At 29.5% G+C, this 17,232-nt stretch overlaps 5 protein-coding genes across 5 annotated transcripts; 2 read left to right on the forward strand and 3 right to left on the reverse strand.

Annotated features, from left to right (window-relative positions):
* Positions 1-1,949: 1,949 nt before the first annotated feature.
* GO595_003362 (Leucine Rich Repeat family protein) lies at positions 1,950-2,669 on the forward strand (the record flags this gene model as incomplete). The annotated part of the gene is made up of 1 exon (XM_067916374.1): positions 1,950-2,669. The coding sequence occupies one exon, from the start codon at positions 1,950-1,952 to the stop codon at positions 2,667-2,669; it is 720 nt and encodes a 239-aa protein (XP_067777163.1).
* Positions 2,670-6,188: 3,519 nt separating this feature from the next.
* On the forward strand, positions 6,189-7,832 carry GO595_003363 (uncharacterized protein; the record flags this gene model as incomplete). The annotated part of the gene is made up of 1 exon (XM_067916375.1): positions 6,189-7,832. The coding sequence occupies one exon, from the start codon at positions 6,189-6,191 to the stop codon at positions 7,830-7,832; it is 1,644 nt and encodes a 547-aa protein (XP_067777164.1).
* Positions 7,833-9,551: 1,719 nt separating this feature from the next.
* On the reverse strand, positions 9,552-14,156 carry GO595_003364 (uncharacterized protein; the record flags this gene model as incomplete). Its single annotated transcript, XM_067916376.1, has 1 exon — positions 9,552-14,156. One exon carries the CDS (start codon positions 14,154-14,156, stop codon positions 9,552-9,554), a length of 4,605 nt encoding a protein of 1,534 aa, XP_067777165.1.
* A 437-nt stretch (positions 14,157-14,593) lies between these two features.
* On the reverse strand, positions 14,594-15,433 carry GO595_003365 (orf1ab polyprotein; the record flags this gene model as incomplete). The annotated part of the gene is made up of 1 exon (XM_067916377.1): positions 14,594-15,433. One exon carries the CDS (start codon positions 15,431-15,433, stop codon positions 14,594-14,596), a length of 840 nt encoding a protein of 279 aa, XP_067777166.1.
* A 985-nt stretch (positions 15,434-16,418) lies between these two features.
* On the reverse strand, positions 16,419-17,228 carry GO595_003366 (uncharacterized protein; the record flags this gene model as incomplete). Its single annotated transcript, XM_067916379.1, has 1 exon — positions 16,419-17,228. One exon carries the CDS (start codon positions 17,226-17,228, stop codon positions 16,419-16,421), a length of 810 nt encoding a protein of 269 aa, XP_067777167.1.
* Between the last annotated feature and the right edge of the window lie 4 nt (positions 17,229-17,232).

Below are 17,232 nucleotides of genomic sequence, written 5' to 3' on the forward strand. Positions count from 1 at the left end.
CTAATTCCCCAAAAATATATAAATCGATAAGAATCAATATTATTATCATCGATAATTTTATTTAGATAAATATTAAAAATGTCTTTAATCGAATTAGAAAGTAATGGTTCGCCATTAAGTAATGACAAAGCAATTAATCCATTACTATACGTAACGTTATTATTATTTTTATCATTTATTAATGTTAAAATCGATGATTTAAGAAACTCAATGGAAATTTCAAATGAAACTTTCGGTACTTTCAGAAAGAATTCATGTGAATAATATTGGCCTAATTGAGAATTAGAACCAAACAAAATAGAACAAATACTACAAAGTGATATAATGTCATCTTTACTATTAGATAACTTAATCATTGTTAATAATTGTTGATACGTTGGCTTCTCTATGAATAACTTATTAAATATTTCTTGATTTAGTTTTTGTTTTCCATATATTATAAGCTCATCAATATCATTTGGTGAATAATTTTTAAGAAAATCAAATAATTTGTTGTAATGTTTGTGGATTAATGTTGGCGAAATAATCTCAAAAAAGCGTTGAATTATATTAGATGAAAATTGTGGATATTTTTTAATTAATGTAAATGAATTTTCTGGTGCGCTGGTCTCAAAATAAATTATAGATATTTGCGAAATTATTCGACATATTTCATTTATAACAAAAAGAGTAGGATTTTTAGTAAGAAGCTCATCAATGAGTGAAAGAACGGTTGGAATAATACTGGAATCATATGAAATTAGTGATTTCATAAGTTTGACACTCATTATTAATGAGGATTCGATCCCATTTTCATGGATTTTTTTCAGATATTTCAGGATAAGTTTTACATATCGTGATAATGTCGAATGCTTGGTATTGAAAATAAGACGCAATGAAAAAATAACTTGAAAAGTAAGAGATTTTGTGTTGATAATCCCTAATAAAGAATTTATGATGTTTTGAAAATGTATTGAACATGCAGATGGATATTGATGTGAAAGCTCACCAATTCCAATAATGGTTGATGGAGTCAAATTCTTGGAAAAGTCTAAAAAAGTCGATGATATTGATGGATTTTCAATTAAATGATAAACTTTACATAAAACTTTTGTTATGCATAATGAACATTGAACACTTAATTCTCCGTCATTAATTTTATATAAGTTAATTAATGATTTTTCAAGAATCTTTAATGAATTTGTTGAATTTTGTAATAAATCAAAATCTAAAGAAACTAAAACTTGCATTATAGCATGTTCTGATTTTGCCATTCGTTTTCCTGATGAAATTCTTTGTATTTCTAATAAGACTTCATCCATACCCTTTGCAAGAGAACGTTTATCAATGATATTAGACGTTAAAATAAGAAAAAGAAATGAAAACATCCAAAAGATTACAACAAATAATTTATGACTTCGAAAAGGATTTACCGAAAACAACAAAAAATAAACGAGAAGCGCTTGCTCATCAAATTGACGATTTTTTAATGTGTCAAAACAGAAGTCAAACACCTGAAATAAGACTTGAAGAAGCAAGGGCAGCACTTTCCAAATGTAATTTACCATTAACAAAATGTATTTTTGAACAAGAAACTTCATTGAAAATACAAGATCCACAAAAATGTTCTCTCGAAATTTCTACTTCTGTTGCGATTACAGTTGTACAAGATATCCCTAAAACACAGGCACAATATACACAAACAGATTTAAATCTTGAAAATTGGAATGCTTTAACTTCCAAATCTATTGAATCTCTAAATTCAATCAAAGCAGAGATAACTGAGCTCCTTCGTAAATATGAAAAACAAAAAAATAAGAAAAGACATTACCATTAATAATTATCAAAAAAACAAATAAAATTGTTTGCAATAAAATACAAAACTCATGTTGATTTTGTTTTTGTTTTTCTTTGGTAGTAATATATTTCTTTGGACAAATGAAAGAAATTTCTTTTCTAAAAAGTGCTAAATGTCTGTTTCTTCAAAATCATCCTTTTCTTTAATACGTGATGGTGTATTAGACTTATCAGATCAAAACATTGTTGACTCAGATCTTGGCAGAATAGGTATCCTCCCTAATTTGCAAGTATTAAATATTTCAAATACAAATATCGAAAACTTTTCATATTTAAGACCTCAACCAAATCTTGCAATAATCAATGCTGAAAATTGTCCTATCCACTACCTTAATGGTCTTTCAGAACAAAAATCTCTCAAAGAATTAAATATTGAAAATTCTCCTCTCTCACAAGAAAATAACTTCAAGTACCTGGCATTAGCTACTGTAGGGCCACAACTTCTTGTTTTAAATCATACAAAGCTTACAAGGCAAGATCAGCAAATTGCAGAAATCATGGCAAAAAGGAAATCTAATAACTTATTCTTAAAGACTGAAGAAGAAGAAACACACGAACAAGAGGATCCTAATGATACAAAACTCGAAAGTTCTGCTGTTCTCGAAACAATATATTTCAAAGAGCATCGTTCTGAATTTGCTCCATTCGCACACAACGAAGCAGTCCTTTACGATCTGCGATCTTTTGGGCCATTGCATCCTATTGATGACATTAGTACTGATCAAGATGTATGGCGGGCAACTCGAGATCTCCGCCGCAGAAACGAAGCACTCAGAAACTTGATCAAAGAAAAATGCAACGAACTCCACATCGACTGTGTTTTTGAAAACTGATGAGTTTATTTCATTCGTATAATTATGAAATATTAAAATTTTTAACTAAACAAACAAATTCATGTTTATATCTATTCATGACCAACAACATGTTTCATAAATTTTTATTAATTTTATTGAAAATTTCTTTTTATTTTGTTGTGGATTTTATTTTATTCATACTGGTTTATCTTTGCTGTTGATTTTTTTTAATTAAATTATTTAACAATTGTTAAATTTATTTAACTAGATGCAATTAGAGGTGTTGCAAATCATATATCGATATACTTATATTATTTAGGAATTCTTAATTATCAAAAAAAATATCAAATAAGCTAAATAAATATCTTTAGGTTTTAGTTTGTTTAACAACAGTTCTTTCTTGTTCAGGAAGTAATTCAACATGGTTGCTGTCTAATAGTAAATCTATTTTATGTGCTTGCTCCATATTGTTTCTGGCTAAAAAAAATTGGAAAATCATCTTTTGGCTTTTGTTTCCGGAAACCGAAAATATATTCATCATTCATTATTTATAAATTTATGACTTATAAGTTATTAAATCATTATTTTAACTCTTTGCTTAACTATAAATCATTTCTTGAATTAACCTGAATTTTGTCTTTCATAGAAATTTATCATTTAAATACTTATTATCAATTTGCATCTCATTACATGAAAGCATGATTTATTTTAAAGCATATTTTAAATTTTAATCATGCTACATTATATATAAAGAATAGATATATTTATCTTAAAATAATATTCAATATTTTTTCTTAATTGGACAATGATTTTTTCATTATTATCAATCACATTCATTCATAACATGATTTTTTTAATATCAAAAATAATCAAAGAAAATGAAATTCAAATCCTTAAAAAATTTCTTTACAATCAAACGAAAATAAATCAACTAATGATCATATTTGATATAACACAAAATAAAAACTTAAAAAAAAGTCGATATTTAGTGTTTATGGAAATGCATCAAATTGTTTCTTCTTTCTTGATCGAAGAACAAAAAATATAACCAATCCGACAATAATCTAAACCACTATAGGTATACAAATCCCCAATGCAATCGCGAGTGTATTATTTTTATCACTTGGTGGTTTACATTCTTGTTCATATGTTATTGGAAGTGAACCGAATGTTGCACCTTGATAAGAAGAAAGTACAATGACAGAAGTTGCAGGTATTAAACGGAATATTTCAACACCAATCATTGGTTCTTTTTCTCCATTATAATAAATACAATAAAGACCAATACAATCTTCAAATGCATATTTACCAATTGTTGCAACATTATCTCCAATTTTAACTGAGATAAAAAACTATAAAAGAATGAATAATCTTCAATTTTAGTAACTGAAGAAGGAATATTAAATATTGTATTCGAATTCTTTGCTGGATAACAAATAACTGTAGTTATGTTTTTATTATAAAGAATTCCATCATCATTGTAATTTGAATAATATTCATTTTCATTTGATACTTTAATAGATTTAAGATTTAAACATTCATAAAATGTTTGAGTTTCAATTGTGGTTTCTTCTCCTTTAAGTTCAATTGTTTCTAATGTTGAACATCGTGAAAATGCATAATTTTCAATATTTGTTGAATGAGGAATTGAAATACTTTGTAATGAAGAACATTCTGAAAATGCATATTCTCTGATTGTTTCAATATAATTTCCAAATCTGAATGAACTTAATGAAGAACATTTAAAAAATGCATGACTTTCAATTGTTTTAATAGAATATCCATTATTAAATGTTGATAACTTTATACATTCGCTAAAAGCATATGATCCAATTGTCGCAACATTATCCCCAATGTTGACTGTTTCTAATTCTGGACATTTATAAAATGAATTCAAATTTATTGTAATAACAGAACTTAAAATTTTAACATTTTTTAACTGAGGCCATTCTGAAAAAGCATGCGATGGAATTGTGGTTACGTCACCTCCAATAATAACATAGGTAGTTTCGTTCTTATATTGTGTACCAAATTCACTTGATATGTTAATTTCAAGTGTTCCTTCCGAGAATGCTTCATGTGATGGTACAAAAAGAAGAGTAAAAGGTATGGAAAAAAAAAAGAATATCCATCATTTTAATCGATTGTTTTTTTGTACAAAAATGTATTCATTTTATTTTTGGATGCTTTTCAATTTTGAATATATTTGGGGTAAAATCATGTTTCCGATAATTCAGTGCAAAGTATATTGAATTTTGAGATGTTAATTTTTGGGGCGTTCCAGGATCCCTCCAGGGTTGCTTATTGCAATAATTATAAACCTGGGAGTAAACATCTATAAAAATCGAATAAACATGTAATATATTCAAACATTTCAATAAATAATTTTTCTATTAACTTATCTCCACTAGTGGTAACTATGTTCAAAATAAATAAATGTTTAGTTATAACCCAAACCACACGTGATGAATATATAAATAATAATTCGTTAATAGTGAAAACTAAAATTTATATTAGATTAATTTTAACTGTTGAAATTATTATCAAATATTCAAAAATAAATGATAGTTTAAGAAACATCTGAAATCATGTAATATTATTTCTTATATAAGGTAGGTTTAATATTTAAAATAAGTTGGGTTATCAACGAGTTATTGCATTTGGAATTTAACGGGCAAAAAGGCGAACGTTAATCATGATATTTTTTGTTAGGTTTATTCAAACGACTTTTATTCAAACATGTTTGCAGTAAAGTTAATAAAAAGTGAATCTTCAAATCATTTTTTGGAAGGAAACAGATTCTCACAATGAAGAGATTCCGAAAAATATCATCTAAGGGTTTAGAGAAGTTTGTACTTTCGAAATAGTAACTATCCTCAATGCTTCTCCTTGGCAATTCCGAGAGAGAATAATATTGAATGAAAGACCATTTTTCTTACAAAAGCGTTCAATCTTTTTAGGTCTGTTTGTTTGGGTAATCAACATAATTAGTAAGAAATTTGGTGAAAATTGATTAATGTTTTCTAGGATAAATTTCAAAAAGTTGTATATCACAATGGCACCATCTTCCCCACCTGCCCAAGAAGCCTCAATTCCACGTTTTTGGATAGCTTCTTCCAATTCTTCTTCAGGAGTATCAACATATGGTGGATTAAAAATTATTACATCAATTGGACCACGAAAAGAATATGCAAAATTATCGCAAATTGGAAATACTAACACATTATTTGATGAACATATATCTTTTGTTCTTTTACAACATTCCATATTAAAATCTGTTGTAATATTTATTACACTTTTACCTTTTGATTTTAGTAGCCTATTACAATATGCTGTTACATAACCTGAGCCAGAACCAACTTCTAAAATAATTGATTTATCTGGAATTTGATCAACTATTTCTTTTATCCCGTCACATAGAAAAAAAGTATCCGATGATGGTGCATAAACATTTTCCCATTGTTTTGAATTTGCCCAATCAATAGTAGGATCGATTTGCATTTTTTGGCTTTGGTTTATCTTTGGGGCACCCCAAGTGACACTTTCCCAGTTTTTCAAATGGGAGAAAATGCCCAAGAAAAAACAGAGCTCTCTTCCCTTGAAGTTCTATTAGAACGAAGAACACATGAACTTAAAACATCAAGAACTTTGCTAAAGCAAAAATCAGATGAAGTTCGTCCAATCATTGAGATTTGTGGAAAAGATGCTGACTTTCGAAATCTCCAAAATATTCTAACCGAAAAACTTGCTTCTGCAGAAAATGATCTTTTAGAACTCCGCAAACAAGTCAAAGATCTAAGGTCAGAAAAACAACAATTAGTTGATGCAAGTCAAAAAGCAGAACAAATTTCATTAACTGCCAATGAAACAATGCGAAATATGAGTAATGTAAAAGATTCTATTGAATCCACAAGCAAAGATATTGAAATTATTAGTCAACGAATATCAATAAAACAAGATAAGTTATCTGAAAGAAAAAAAGAATTAGAAAAACAGAAAGCAGACTTTGAAGACGCTCAAAAGCAACTAAACTCCACAAGTCAAAAATACAATCAACAAAAAGATGATGAAAATACTCTCCAAAATCAACTCAATCAGCTCAAAACCTCAATTTTTAAGTACAAGACGTCTATTAAGGAAACAAAGTCTCTTATTGAGAGTATTCCAATCGCTAATCTGCAAAAAGAATCTGAAGATCTTCAAAAGCAACTTAGTCAAGCCAATGTAACAGAAATTGATTTACCACCAGAAACTGTGGACATTGACGATTTGACTCCTGTTTATAAAGAACAAATTGATTCGATGACATCCAAAATTACGAAACTTAAACAATCATTAACTGAGATTCAAACCAGTATTGATGAAGCCAAACAACAACATCAAGTCACAATGAGTGATCTTAGGCTTCAATTATCTAATCTAAAGCAACAAAATAATGCGATTCGATCAAACATTGAAGAAGTTGAATCTTCGATTCCACAAGTAATCGGTCCTTTAAATCGTGAACTTGATTCATGGCGTAAAAAGGTTGATGAAGCGTCCAAAAAATCCAACGAGAATGAACAACGAATTAAGCAACAACATCAAACGTTGGAAGCATCATACGAAGAGACCAAAAACCGTTTAAAGACGCTGAAAAGTGACATCGCAAATGTCAAAGTTTCAATTGAAAAGCAAAAACGGTTAAATAATTCAAAGTCAAATGAAGTCAAAGAATTAAGTAACCAAGAAAACGCATTAAAGGAAGAGAAGAATAAATTAGAAAAGGAATATAATGATTATGAAAAAATGCTTAAAGAAATAACTGATGAACAAAATAAAGCAAATGAAGAATTAAATAAAATTAAATCAGAAGAACCTGAAAATAGAAATGAGGCAGAACAACTAATCGAAAAAATTAAACAAATGGAAGCTCGTATAAGTCAGTTACCGAAAAATGATGTAGGAACAAGTCAAATGAATGAAGATGAGATTAAAGAATCAGTAAAAGTACTCGAAGCGGAATACGCTAAACAAATGGAAAGGATCAAAGAAGTGAGAGAGCGACATAATGAGTATATGCAAAAGAAGGCAAAACTCGAAGCGGCAATTAAACTCATTACTGAGATGGAGGACGAGGAAGAGTTCCTAAAGGAGGACTTGAAAACAATCAGAAAGCAGTTTCCGTCAACCATCAAAATGTTAAAAAATCAAAATGTATAAATTGTTTCTTAAAGTTAATTTTTTTTAACTTTTCGTATGCGTCTTCAAACGTTCAGTGTTTCCTCCTTAATTTCATATTTATTCGTTCCAATGGAAATAACTAAAGCCTTAGTTTATCCAAAAAGTGCCATTCAAACACTTATAAATGTTACATGTGGAGATAAACCATTGAAAATGAAAAACTAGAAATTTCTAGAAGAGGATTTTTTCTTCATCAGAAAATTCTATAATCTCTTGAAGGAAATCAAATAATTTAATTGACTTTTAATGGTTGGTGTTAATGTTTAGATTTTCATTATTAATTTTATATTTATCTGAATGTAAAAATAAATTTATTTTTTATTAATTAATTTCTTTCACCATTAGTTGAGTGCCAAAAATATTTGACAACTCATAAGTATTTCTTCCATTTAAGTATAAGGATGAACCATAGCTACTCCATTGAATGCTTATTGGCTTTGTTTCGTCTTTGAATTCCATTGATCTCGTTTTGTTTTTTTGATCACCAGCAACTAAGTGAAATGAAACAACAGCTTTATCATTTTCACTCATGGATAATATTGCAATCGTTGATCTTTCTGAAGGAGAAACAGATGCTGAGATAAACATTTTCTGTTTTGGGTTTATTGAATCGACTTTGATGATGCTATCTTTAAGATTTAATTCATTGCTTTGTTCAAAGAGATTCTGAATCCAAAGTGATTCTTTGGATAAAAGATATATGTTGTGGCTGTTAGCAAAGTCAAACCAAATGAAATTTCCATTTGGACATTGATATCTTCTGATTTCAAGAATTCTAGGATTATCTGTGGAAAGATCTAAAAAGTTAATAATAACAAATCCTTCATAAATCCAACCAAAGTAAAGTTCAGGATTGTATTGTGAAACTCTGAGATACTGTGGAATGAATTTATTTTCGAAAATTGTTGGCAATTCAACAACTTTGGGACTATTTAACTCAGAAACTTGGCCGTCATTTTTAATTGGTATAAAATATATAAGAATATTCATATCCGTTAAAATAAGTAGGTTATCACCAAATGTGCTTGGTAGAAAATCAAAACGATCATAACAAGTACCTGTTATAGTATCGTCAACAGTAATTGTGAATTGTTTTGTAAATTGTTCACCGAAAATATTAAAAATGTCAATCTGTTTTCTGGTATTTGTATCACCATTTGTGGCTATTGCGGCGCGCGTGCACGACTGATTCACTTTCATATTTAAAAAATCTTCTTTTGAATAAGAACCATACATTATTTTGGACCTAATCTCAAACGGTCTACATGCCGACAAACGGCCCCCTTCTCTGGTCTTTTTACAAGTGCACTTGAGCACGATAGACTCAGTTTTTGACTTTTACTGTTTTTTATTTTAAATTTTATCACACAGCGAAAGCGTAGCTCCAACTCTAACCTTCAAAAATAAATAATCAATATCTCATATTCTGATATTAAACAACACAAATTACAAATATGTTAAATGAAAGTCGTCATAGGGAATAAAAAATATAGACCGATCAAATTACATTAAAGGATATCTAGTTAGTAAAGCTCACAATCGAGTAACGAACCGAAAACTTAATATTATAAAGATGTACTTTAAGAACTCGTGCCTCAATAATGATTCTTTCCGAAGTATATATATTACGTTGCCATTTTTTTGTGTCAAATCAAACAACTTTAACCAAACAAAAAATTTTTATTTTATACATTTACATTACTTTTGCCCAAGTGCCGGCAATTTTTTCTTATCATTAGAGACCACAGTTGTTCTCCCGAAGTTTCCTTTTCCTTTGTACAATTGTTTATCTGCTCCATATATCAAAGTTCCTCCTCTATTTCCTTGTCCGTTCCCTTTTGCCAATGATTGCGTTGGTTCACCGAGTGCGTCGGACACAAACGAATCTGTTATCATTCCAGTAATTGCAGCCTTTGGTCTTCCACATAACAAACATTTATATGATTGTGTTCCACCCGAAGTTTCTTTATCACTTGTTAATGCTTTATATAATTCTTCCGCAACGTTTTGTAGTTCTTCTCTTGTGATTCGTTCAGGCATCGCTTGCTTTAATTGTGTAACTGTTCCCGAGATTTCATTAATTGTAAATCGTAACTTATTAAATAGTTTTTGTATGTATTCCTTATCAATGAAATTATATAACTTCGGCTCGATTTCATTTAATCGTTTAATGTTATCATCAATTTGTAATTGGAATTGTGACCTTAAACATATTATTAAGTCAAGAAATCGACTTTCAACTTCATCATTAGCACTTAGAACGCGTAATTCTTCGATTTGTTGTTGAACAATATTATGAAATGTCGGCCGATAATCTTCGTTATGTTGTTGTATATTAATTGGCGAATTTATATTTTCTTCTTCATTATGTTGTTGTTGTTGTTGACGTGCTGAATTCGAATGTTTTGGTTTTATTAAATTCGGTGATTTAATGGGTTCATTGATTTTACCACTATTAATGTTATTAATGTTTTCATGGGGTGAAAGTTTATCAACAATTGGAACTTTTTGGACTTTTGGTTTGATTTGAAGTTTAGGTACTTCAATTGGCGTTACTGTTAATATTGGCTGTGACTTTTCTCTTTCTGCGGGTTCTGACTCATCGATATTTATAACTTTTGAGCTTATGTTTTCATTTGATTCAATGATTTGTGGTGGCGATTGTTGAAATTCGATAATTTTTTCGATTATTTTCGGAGCTTCACTTTGTTGCTTTTTAATTTCAAGTATATCTTTTTGTATTATATCGAACTTTTCATCATAATCTTTGATTTGTGAATCAAATCTTTGTCTTAAGACACGTATTGTGTTATCATTTGTTTCGGAATTATTTTTGTTATTGTTCTTGTTCATTGTTTCATTGTTCTTTGATGTTTGTGACCCAAATTCAATAATTGGAATGCTCGTAATAGTTTTCTCGTTCATGTCCATCTTAATCACTTGTAAATCAGATCGTAAATCAACTATAGCTTCACGTAATATACGGAAATGTTCTTTGTTTTGATTAAATATTTCATTGATCTTATGGAACTTTTCGGCATATTTATCATTTAATTCATTCGTATCTTCTTCATTGTCATCTGAAAAATAAGCAATTTGTATACTATGCGTTGTTGAATGATTTTCATCTTCGTTATTACGTATTAAAGTTTCATTTCCATTTTCGTTTTCGCTTATTGTTTCATTTCCTGCTTCGGTTTCAGTTTCAGTAATTTCCGTACTGACAATGTTCGGGTTTTTGCGTTTGCTTAAGTTGATGCGATTTGTTTCACGTCTTCGCTGCGTTTCTTTCGTGAATGTTTCCCACGCAGCTTTCTCTTGAGCATCGATTTCGGCGTTTTGCTCAAAGAGTGTTTCGGTATTGCGTTTATTTGTATTATTATTCTTACGTCGTTCTAAATTGTTGGATTTGCTTTCTTGTTCATTTAAGTTTCGCTCTGTTACATTTGATTTAGAATTTGTCGCTTCATTTGATTTGTTTTTACCTGATAATTTTTGTTCTGTTTGTGCTCTTTCTTGAACATTATCATTATTTGCATTCTCTTCATTCGCTTCTTGTGTGTTTCTTTGGCTTTGCGGAACGTTTTCAGTTTTTTCGATACTTTCTTCTGTTTGCACTGTTTCTTCGTTTTGTTTGCTCTCATCGGAAGTATTTCTTAAAACATTTCCTTCTTTGGTAACCTGCTTAGTTCCGTTTTCGCTTACAATTATATTTTCATTACTGCTATTACTATTACTAATATTATTATTATTATTTGCTTCTTCAGTTTTAATTAAATTTTCGTTTTGATTTTCAGCTTCATTTCCCTTTTCTACTTCCACTTCTTTCTTATTATCGCTTTTTGTTTCATTTTTATTATTATTATCATTTTCTTTTATGTTTTCAGTTCCTTTTTGTGTTTCTTTTTGGCTTATAGTTTCAATTTTGTTGATATTGTTTTCGGTCATTTTTACGTTTTCATTTTTCTCTTTTTCGATATTTTGTTTTTCCATTTCGTTTTGTTTCGTATCTTTCGACTTTGGACTTTCTTCATTTGGAAGTTCACGTGCGACAACGATTGGCATATCCGAAGATGATTTCTGTGATTTTATTTCATCATCTTCAGACTTTATATCATTTTTCTTCTCCTTCTTTCTTTTTCTTCTTTTTATTAATTTCTTTGACGCAACTGAACCTTCGTCGTTATTATTACTATTGTTATTACTATTTTTATCTTTTATTACATTTTTCGATTTTATAACTATTTCTTCGGGAAGAATTTGTAATGAAGGGAATTGCGTATGTATCAGTTTTATTTCTTTTGGTTTAATATTTGGTTTACTCTTAAGTTCTTCGATAGATTTCTCTAATCCTTCAATAGTAGTTCTTGCGCCTTCAATCTTTCTTTGGTTTTCGTAACATAACTTCTTCATATCTTCAATGTCGAATAATATTTCACTTGGTTTTGATGAATCACTTTGTACATTTCCATTTTCATATATTTGATTTATAACTTTCTTCAATACTTCGTTTTGTTTTGCTATATCACGTTTCATATCTTCATATTCATCATCTAATACAAAGAGACAAACTTCGAATATTTCACTTGGCTGTATAAAGAGTTCATTTTTCTTTTCATTATAATGAATTTCATTTGGATTATCATATGTTTGTATTTCATGTTGAACTTGATTGTTTGTGGTATAAAAATTGTTCATTTGTTGTTCTGTTTCATTCCCAATTTGTGTCGATTCTGTTGTCATTTTTGGTTTATTGATTTTTTTGTGTTTCCGTTTTCGTTGTTTTCGTATTTGTTTATGTTGATTTGGAATATTCTCTTCGACTTTATTGTCATTAATTTCATTTTTGATGTCGTTTGTTGGCGGTGAATCAGCAATAACTATAACTTCATATTTCTTTGAGCCATTGTTAGTTACATTTGTCGGTTCATTTGTTTCTCCGAATTTTTCTGTTGTTTTTGCATCCGAAAGTTCAACTTTTGGTTCTTTTACATTTTTTATGTTTTTTTCTTTCTTTTTTCTTTTATTTTTAGTATTTTCATTGTTTTCTTCATTAGTTTCTTCGCTTTCATCTTCGTTTGTTGTTTCTTCAGCACTTTGTTCCTCTTCTTCATCATTTTTATCAGATTTATCACTTTCACTTTGTGACTTTTCTTCATTAATTTCATTTTCGTCGGATTTATTTTTTATTTTTTTATTTTTCTTAACTTTATCATTATTATCATTTTGTGTTATTTCATTATTATTTTGTTTAGATATAATTTCATTTTTATTATTTTTATCTTTTCTTTTCCTATCAGACGAATTATTATTATTTTCATTTTCTCTTTCGAATTCATTATTTGTATCAATTGATAACGTTTCGCCTTTTTTTAATGTTTCGATTTCGCCTTTTAAGTTTTTTATTTCTTGCTTAAACGCTTCTTCCATTTGCGAAAACTTTTGCCTCAATTGTTCCATTGCAGTGTTTTCTTCATCTTCTTCATACTCTTCTTCGGTATAATATTCGCCTGTTTGATATGAATTAACATCACTAATTTCACTTTCTGATTTGGAATTATTTTGTTCTGAAGCATTTTTGGAGTCATTTTTGGATTTGGTTTGTGATGGCGTAAGTCGATGTAACTTTTTATTAAGTGCGCTAAGGTTCGAACGAAGTTGTCGAATTTGTTTTCTCATGTTATCGATCTCAATATTTCTCTTTTTAGAGCGATTATATGTATTCCCAGTCTCAGCGGTTTGCGTTCCATCATTTGATTTGATGTCAAATTCATCATTTTCACTTTCTAATGATGATAACTTATCAGATGTGAAATGTTCTTGTGATGTTGTCTCTTCATCTTTTTCAGTAATACTGTCAGTGTCATTGTTGGAAGGAGGGATATCGTGTGATGACGCATATATACGATTATCTGATATTCTTGGATTAAATGAAAGACGTGAAGGTGAACGTAGATCAAGCGCAAGAGCATTATCAAGTTTCTTGCGAAGGTTTTTGAGTTTGTAGGTAAGATATGATTTTGTTTCTTGGAGTTCGGATGAAAATTCATTAGAATTTTGTTCTATTTGAGATCCTAATTTTTCTATGTTTTTTCGAACCTCGTGGATGTCGTCAGCACTTGCAAAATTTGATTCAGCTTTTTTGAACTTTGATAATATTTTTTGAAAATCCTCAATTTGATTAGATATTTCGATAAAAGCTTCTCGAATTGACTGATAATCGAAATCGACTTGAAATAGATCTGAGTTTTTAAGGAGAAAAGCTAGACGTGATGTTGCTGTTGGTTTTTTCTCCTCAGTCATCTAAATTCGTTATTTGGAGTGAACGTTTAAAAATTTGGGCACAAAATAATAAAAAGTGACAAACGAAACTTACTTTAAATTTTCAATAACATCATCAAGAAGTAATTTCTTTCATGAAAAGTTATCCTAGCTTTAAACAAGCCTCGCTTATTTTTTATTTTTAGCAAGTGTACAATAATGTGGCCATTATTCAATCTATCCTTGATGAATAATGTCAATGATATTTGTCAAAATTATTTTAAGATGCCTTCCAACAGGTTTTTCCTCAGTTGTATCAATAATTTTCACTTTTTTATGCAAATTGCTTACGAATGTCCAAACACAATTCAAACCAATTTCTTCTTTACTACAAAAAAATGCAAAAGATTTCGAGCTGCAGCATTCCAAAACATTTCACAATCATTTAGTGCAAGCCATCACTTTTATTCATGCGTTGCTTACATGCAAACGTCGTGGCACTTTGGTGGTATTGAGAATGTGCAGAGCCTGCGGCATGTGCGGCCTGTTGTTTCTTCGTTGTTGAGTACGGAGATGACTTTCTTGCCGATCTTGACGACTTTGACGACAGTCTTTACAACCTTGCCGAGCTTCTTGAAGATCTTCTTGAGTCTGAACTTGTTCTCGCCGAGTTCTGGTGCTTCCTCGAGAACGTATTCGACTTCTAAGCCGTCTTCTTCTTCATCATTGCTTGATCCACTGATGATGTCAACAATCTTGTCGGCTTTGTCAACGATATCAACAACCTTCTTGAGGATATCTTTGAGCTTGTTTTCATCTTCATCGTTTGATCCACTGATGATATCAACAATCTTGTCAGCCTTGTCAACGATATCAACAACCTTCTTAAGGACATCTTTGAGCTTGTTTTCTTCGTCGTCATTTGAACCAGTGATGATGTCAACAATCTTGTCGGCTTTGTCAACAATGTCAACAACCTTCTTAAGGACATCTTTGAGCTTGTTTTCTTCGTCGTCATTTGAACCAGTGATGATGTCAACAATCTTGTCGGCTTTGTCAACAATGTCAACAACCTTCTTAAGGATGTCCTTGAGCTTGTTTTCTTCTTCATCGTTTGTAACTTCGTCAATTACATCAACAACTTGTTTGGTCTTGTCAACAACTTTCTTGATTTTTTCGATGATCTTCTTGAATTTAATCTTGTTTTCTCCATCATCATAGACAATATCATCATTGATTTGTCTTGGAAGTGAGAAAGGACCAATTGGCGTTGGTCTTGGAAGCAAGATGCTTCTTAAAGCAACTAATGCAAACAACATTATGGCAAAACCGTGAAATTTCCTAGCGCTTGACAACCGATAGAAAAATTCAAAGTATAAAAATGGTTATTCAGAAAATTATATCGTTTATTTCAAAAAACGGTTTTATAACAGCTCACAGTTGTACTCAAAGAAAATTTCAATAAAAATAAAAATATTCGATTATTCAACTAATATATCTGAATGAAATCGATGTGAAGCTATAATAAAACATAATGTAAATATTTCATTGGAACAACTTATTTATAAGATATAAGAATTTTATAAATTCCAATTGAATTGATTTATATCAACTTTTGTTTTCTGCGAACATTTGATCTTCGAGTTGATTTTGATTATTAGAAATACTCGCTTCATTTCCATTTCTTATTGAGAATTAAGATTTAATGTTTCTATAGAAGAGGAAGAGAAATATGAATTAGAATTTTCGTCATTACTTTTTTTAAGAAGTAATTTTATTATTTCTATGTGGCCATTTTGTTGTGCCAAATATTATTAAAACATATTCCAAATTATTCGAATAAATAGTTTTTGCATTAACATCAATTCCTTCTTTAGTTTAATTTATTTTGCATTATGTTCACAAAAAGTTCTATTCATATAAATTATTTGAAATCAATTCAAGCAGAAGAAGAAACATATAAAAATACCACAGTAATCATTGAATTTTTCAATAAATATATTTATGATATCAAATCACAAGAAGTATATTATTGATAAAATGATCGAAAACAATCTAATACATAAAAATAATACAAATAAGAGAAAATTAATGTATTTCGCATATTACAGGAAAAAAAAGAAAAAAAAAATGTTGATTTCATATTTATTGCGAATGTTTTAAAATTATCTATTTGTTTCTTTGATTTTTTACTTTAATATAAGTCAAAATATGCATAGAACATTGTTAAATATTATTAAAGATCTTTTACATTTCGATTTATGTATTTTTATTATGAAAATGTTCTAACATGAATTCTTTATTTTATTCTTTCTTTTTCAAAACCTTTTTAAGTGCATCATGCCTCGATTTCCCTTGTCTCATTAATGTATCAAAATCTTTTCTTTCTTCATTTGTGAGCAATTCAATTGATGCATCATCATCATCAATTGTCTCTTGAAAAAGAAATGGACTAATGCCTGCAAGGAAAAAAGCGTTTTCAAGATTAAGCAAATTATTATCAAATCCATTTTTATATGATTTTTCTGCTTTCTTTCGAACAACACTTAGTAGCGCTGGGTTAATGTCTATAAATTCTGATATACGTTGGATTTCTTTATGTTGCGCAAAGCAATTAAGATCTTTGTCGTATAATGCATCTAAATGGAGTCTGCCATAATTATCATCAAAGATATCAATGAGCTGCCGTAAATTCTCAATATTTTGTTCATTTTGTTCTTGTGGATTTTCAACTATCTCATTTTCTTCTTGATGTGTTTGTATTTCTGGTAGCATTGGTGCATCTTCCTTTATTTCTGTTAAAATTATGGGCTGTGAATTTGGTGTTTCTTCCTTTACTTCTGTTGAAATTATAGGTTGCTGTGCATTTGGAATTTTCTCTTCTTCTATCTGACGCTTTTTTTCATAGACAACAATTCTTGAATTTTCTTGTATATTTGAAAGAGGGTTAGGATCTTTTAAAATCAAACCATTGCAAATAAATTTGTAATCAGAATCGGGTGAAAACCCATACTGCGAAACAAGAACTTGAGTGAGTTGTTCGAGAGTTAAATCCTTTGAGATTTCTATTGTAAAACATGGTTTTTGTAGCAATTGTACTACAATTTTCAGCATTGAG

The sequence above is a fragment of the Histomonas meleagridis genome (genome assembly GCF_020186115.1).
Source record: "Histomonas meleagridis strain 2922-C6/04-10x chromosome Unknown contig_20, whole genome shotgun sequence".
Classification (NCBI taxonomy): Eukaryota; Parabasalia; order Tritrichomonadida; family Dientamoebidae; genus Histomonas; species Histomonas meleagridis.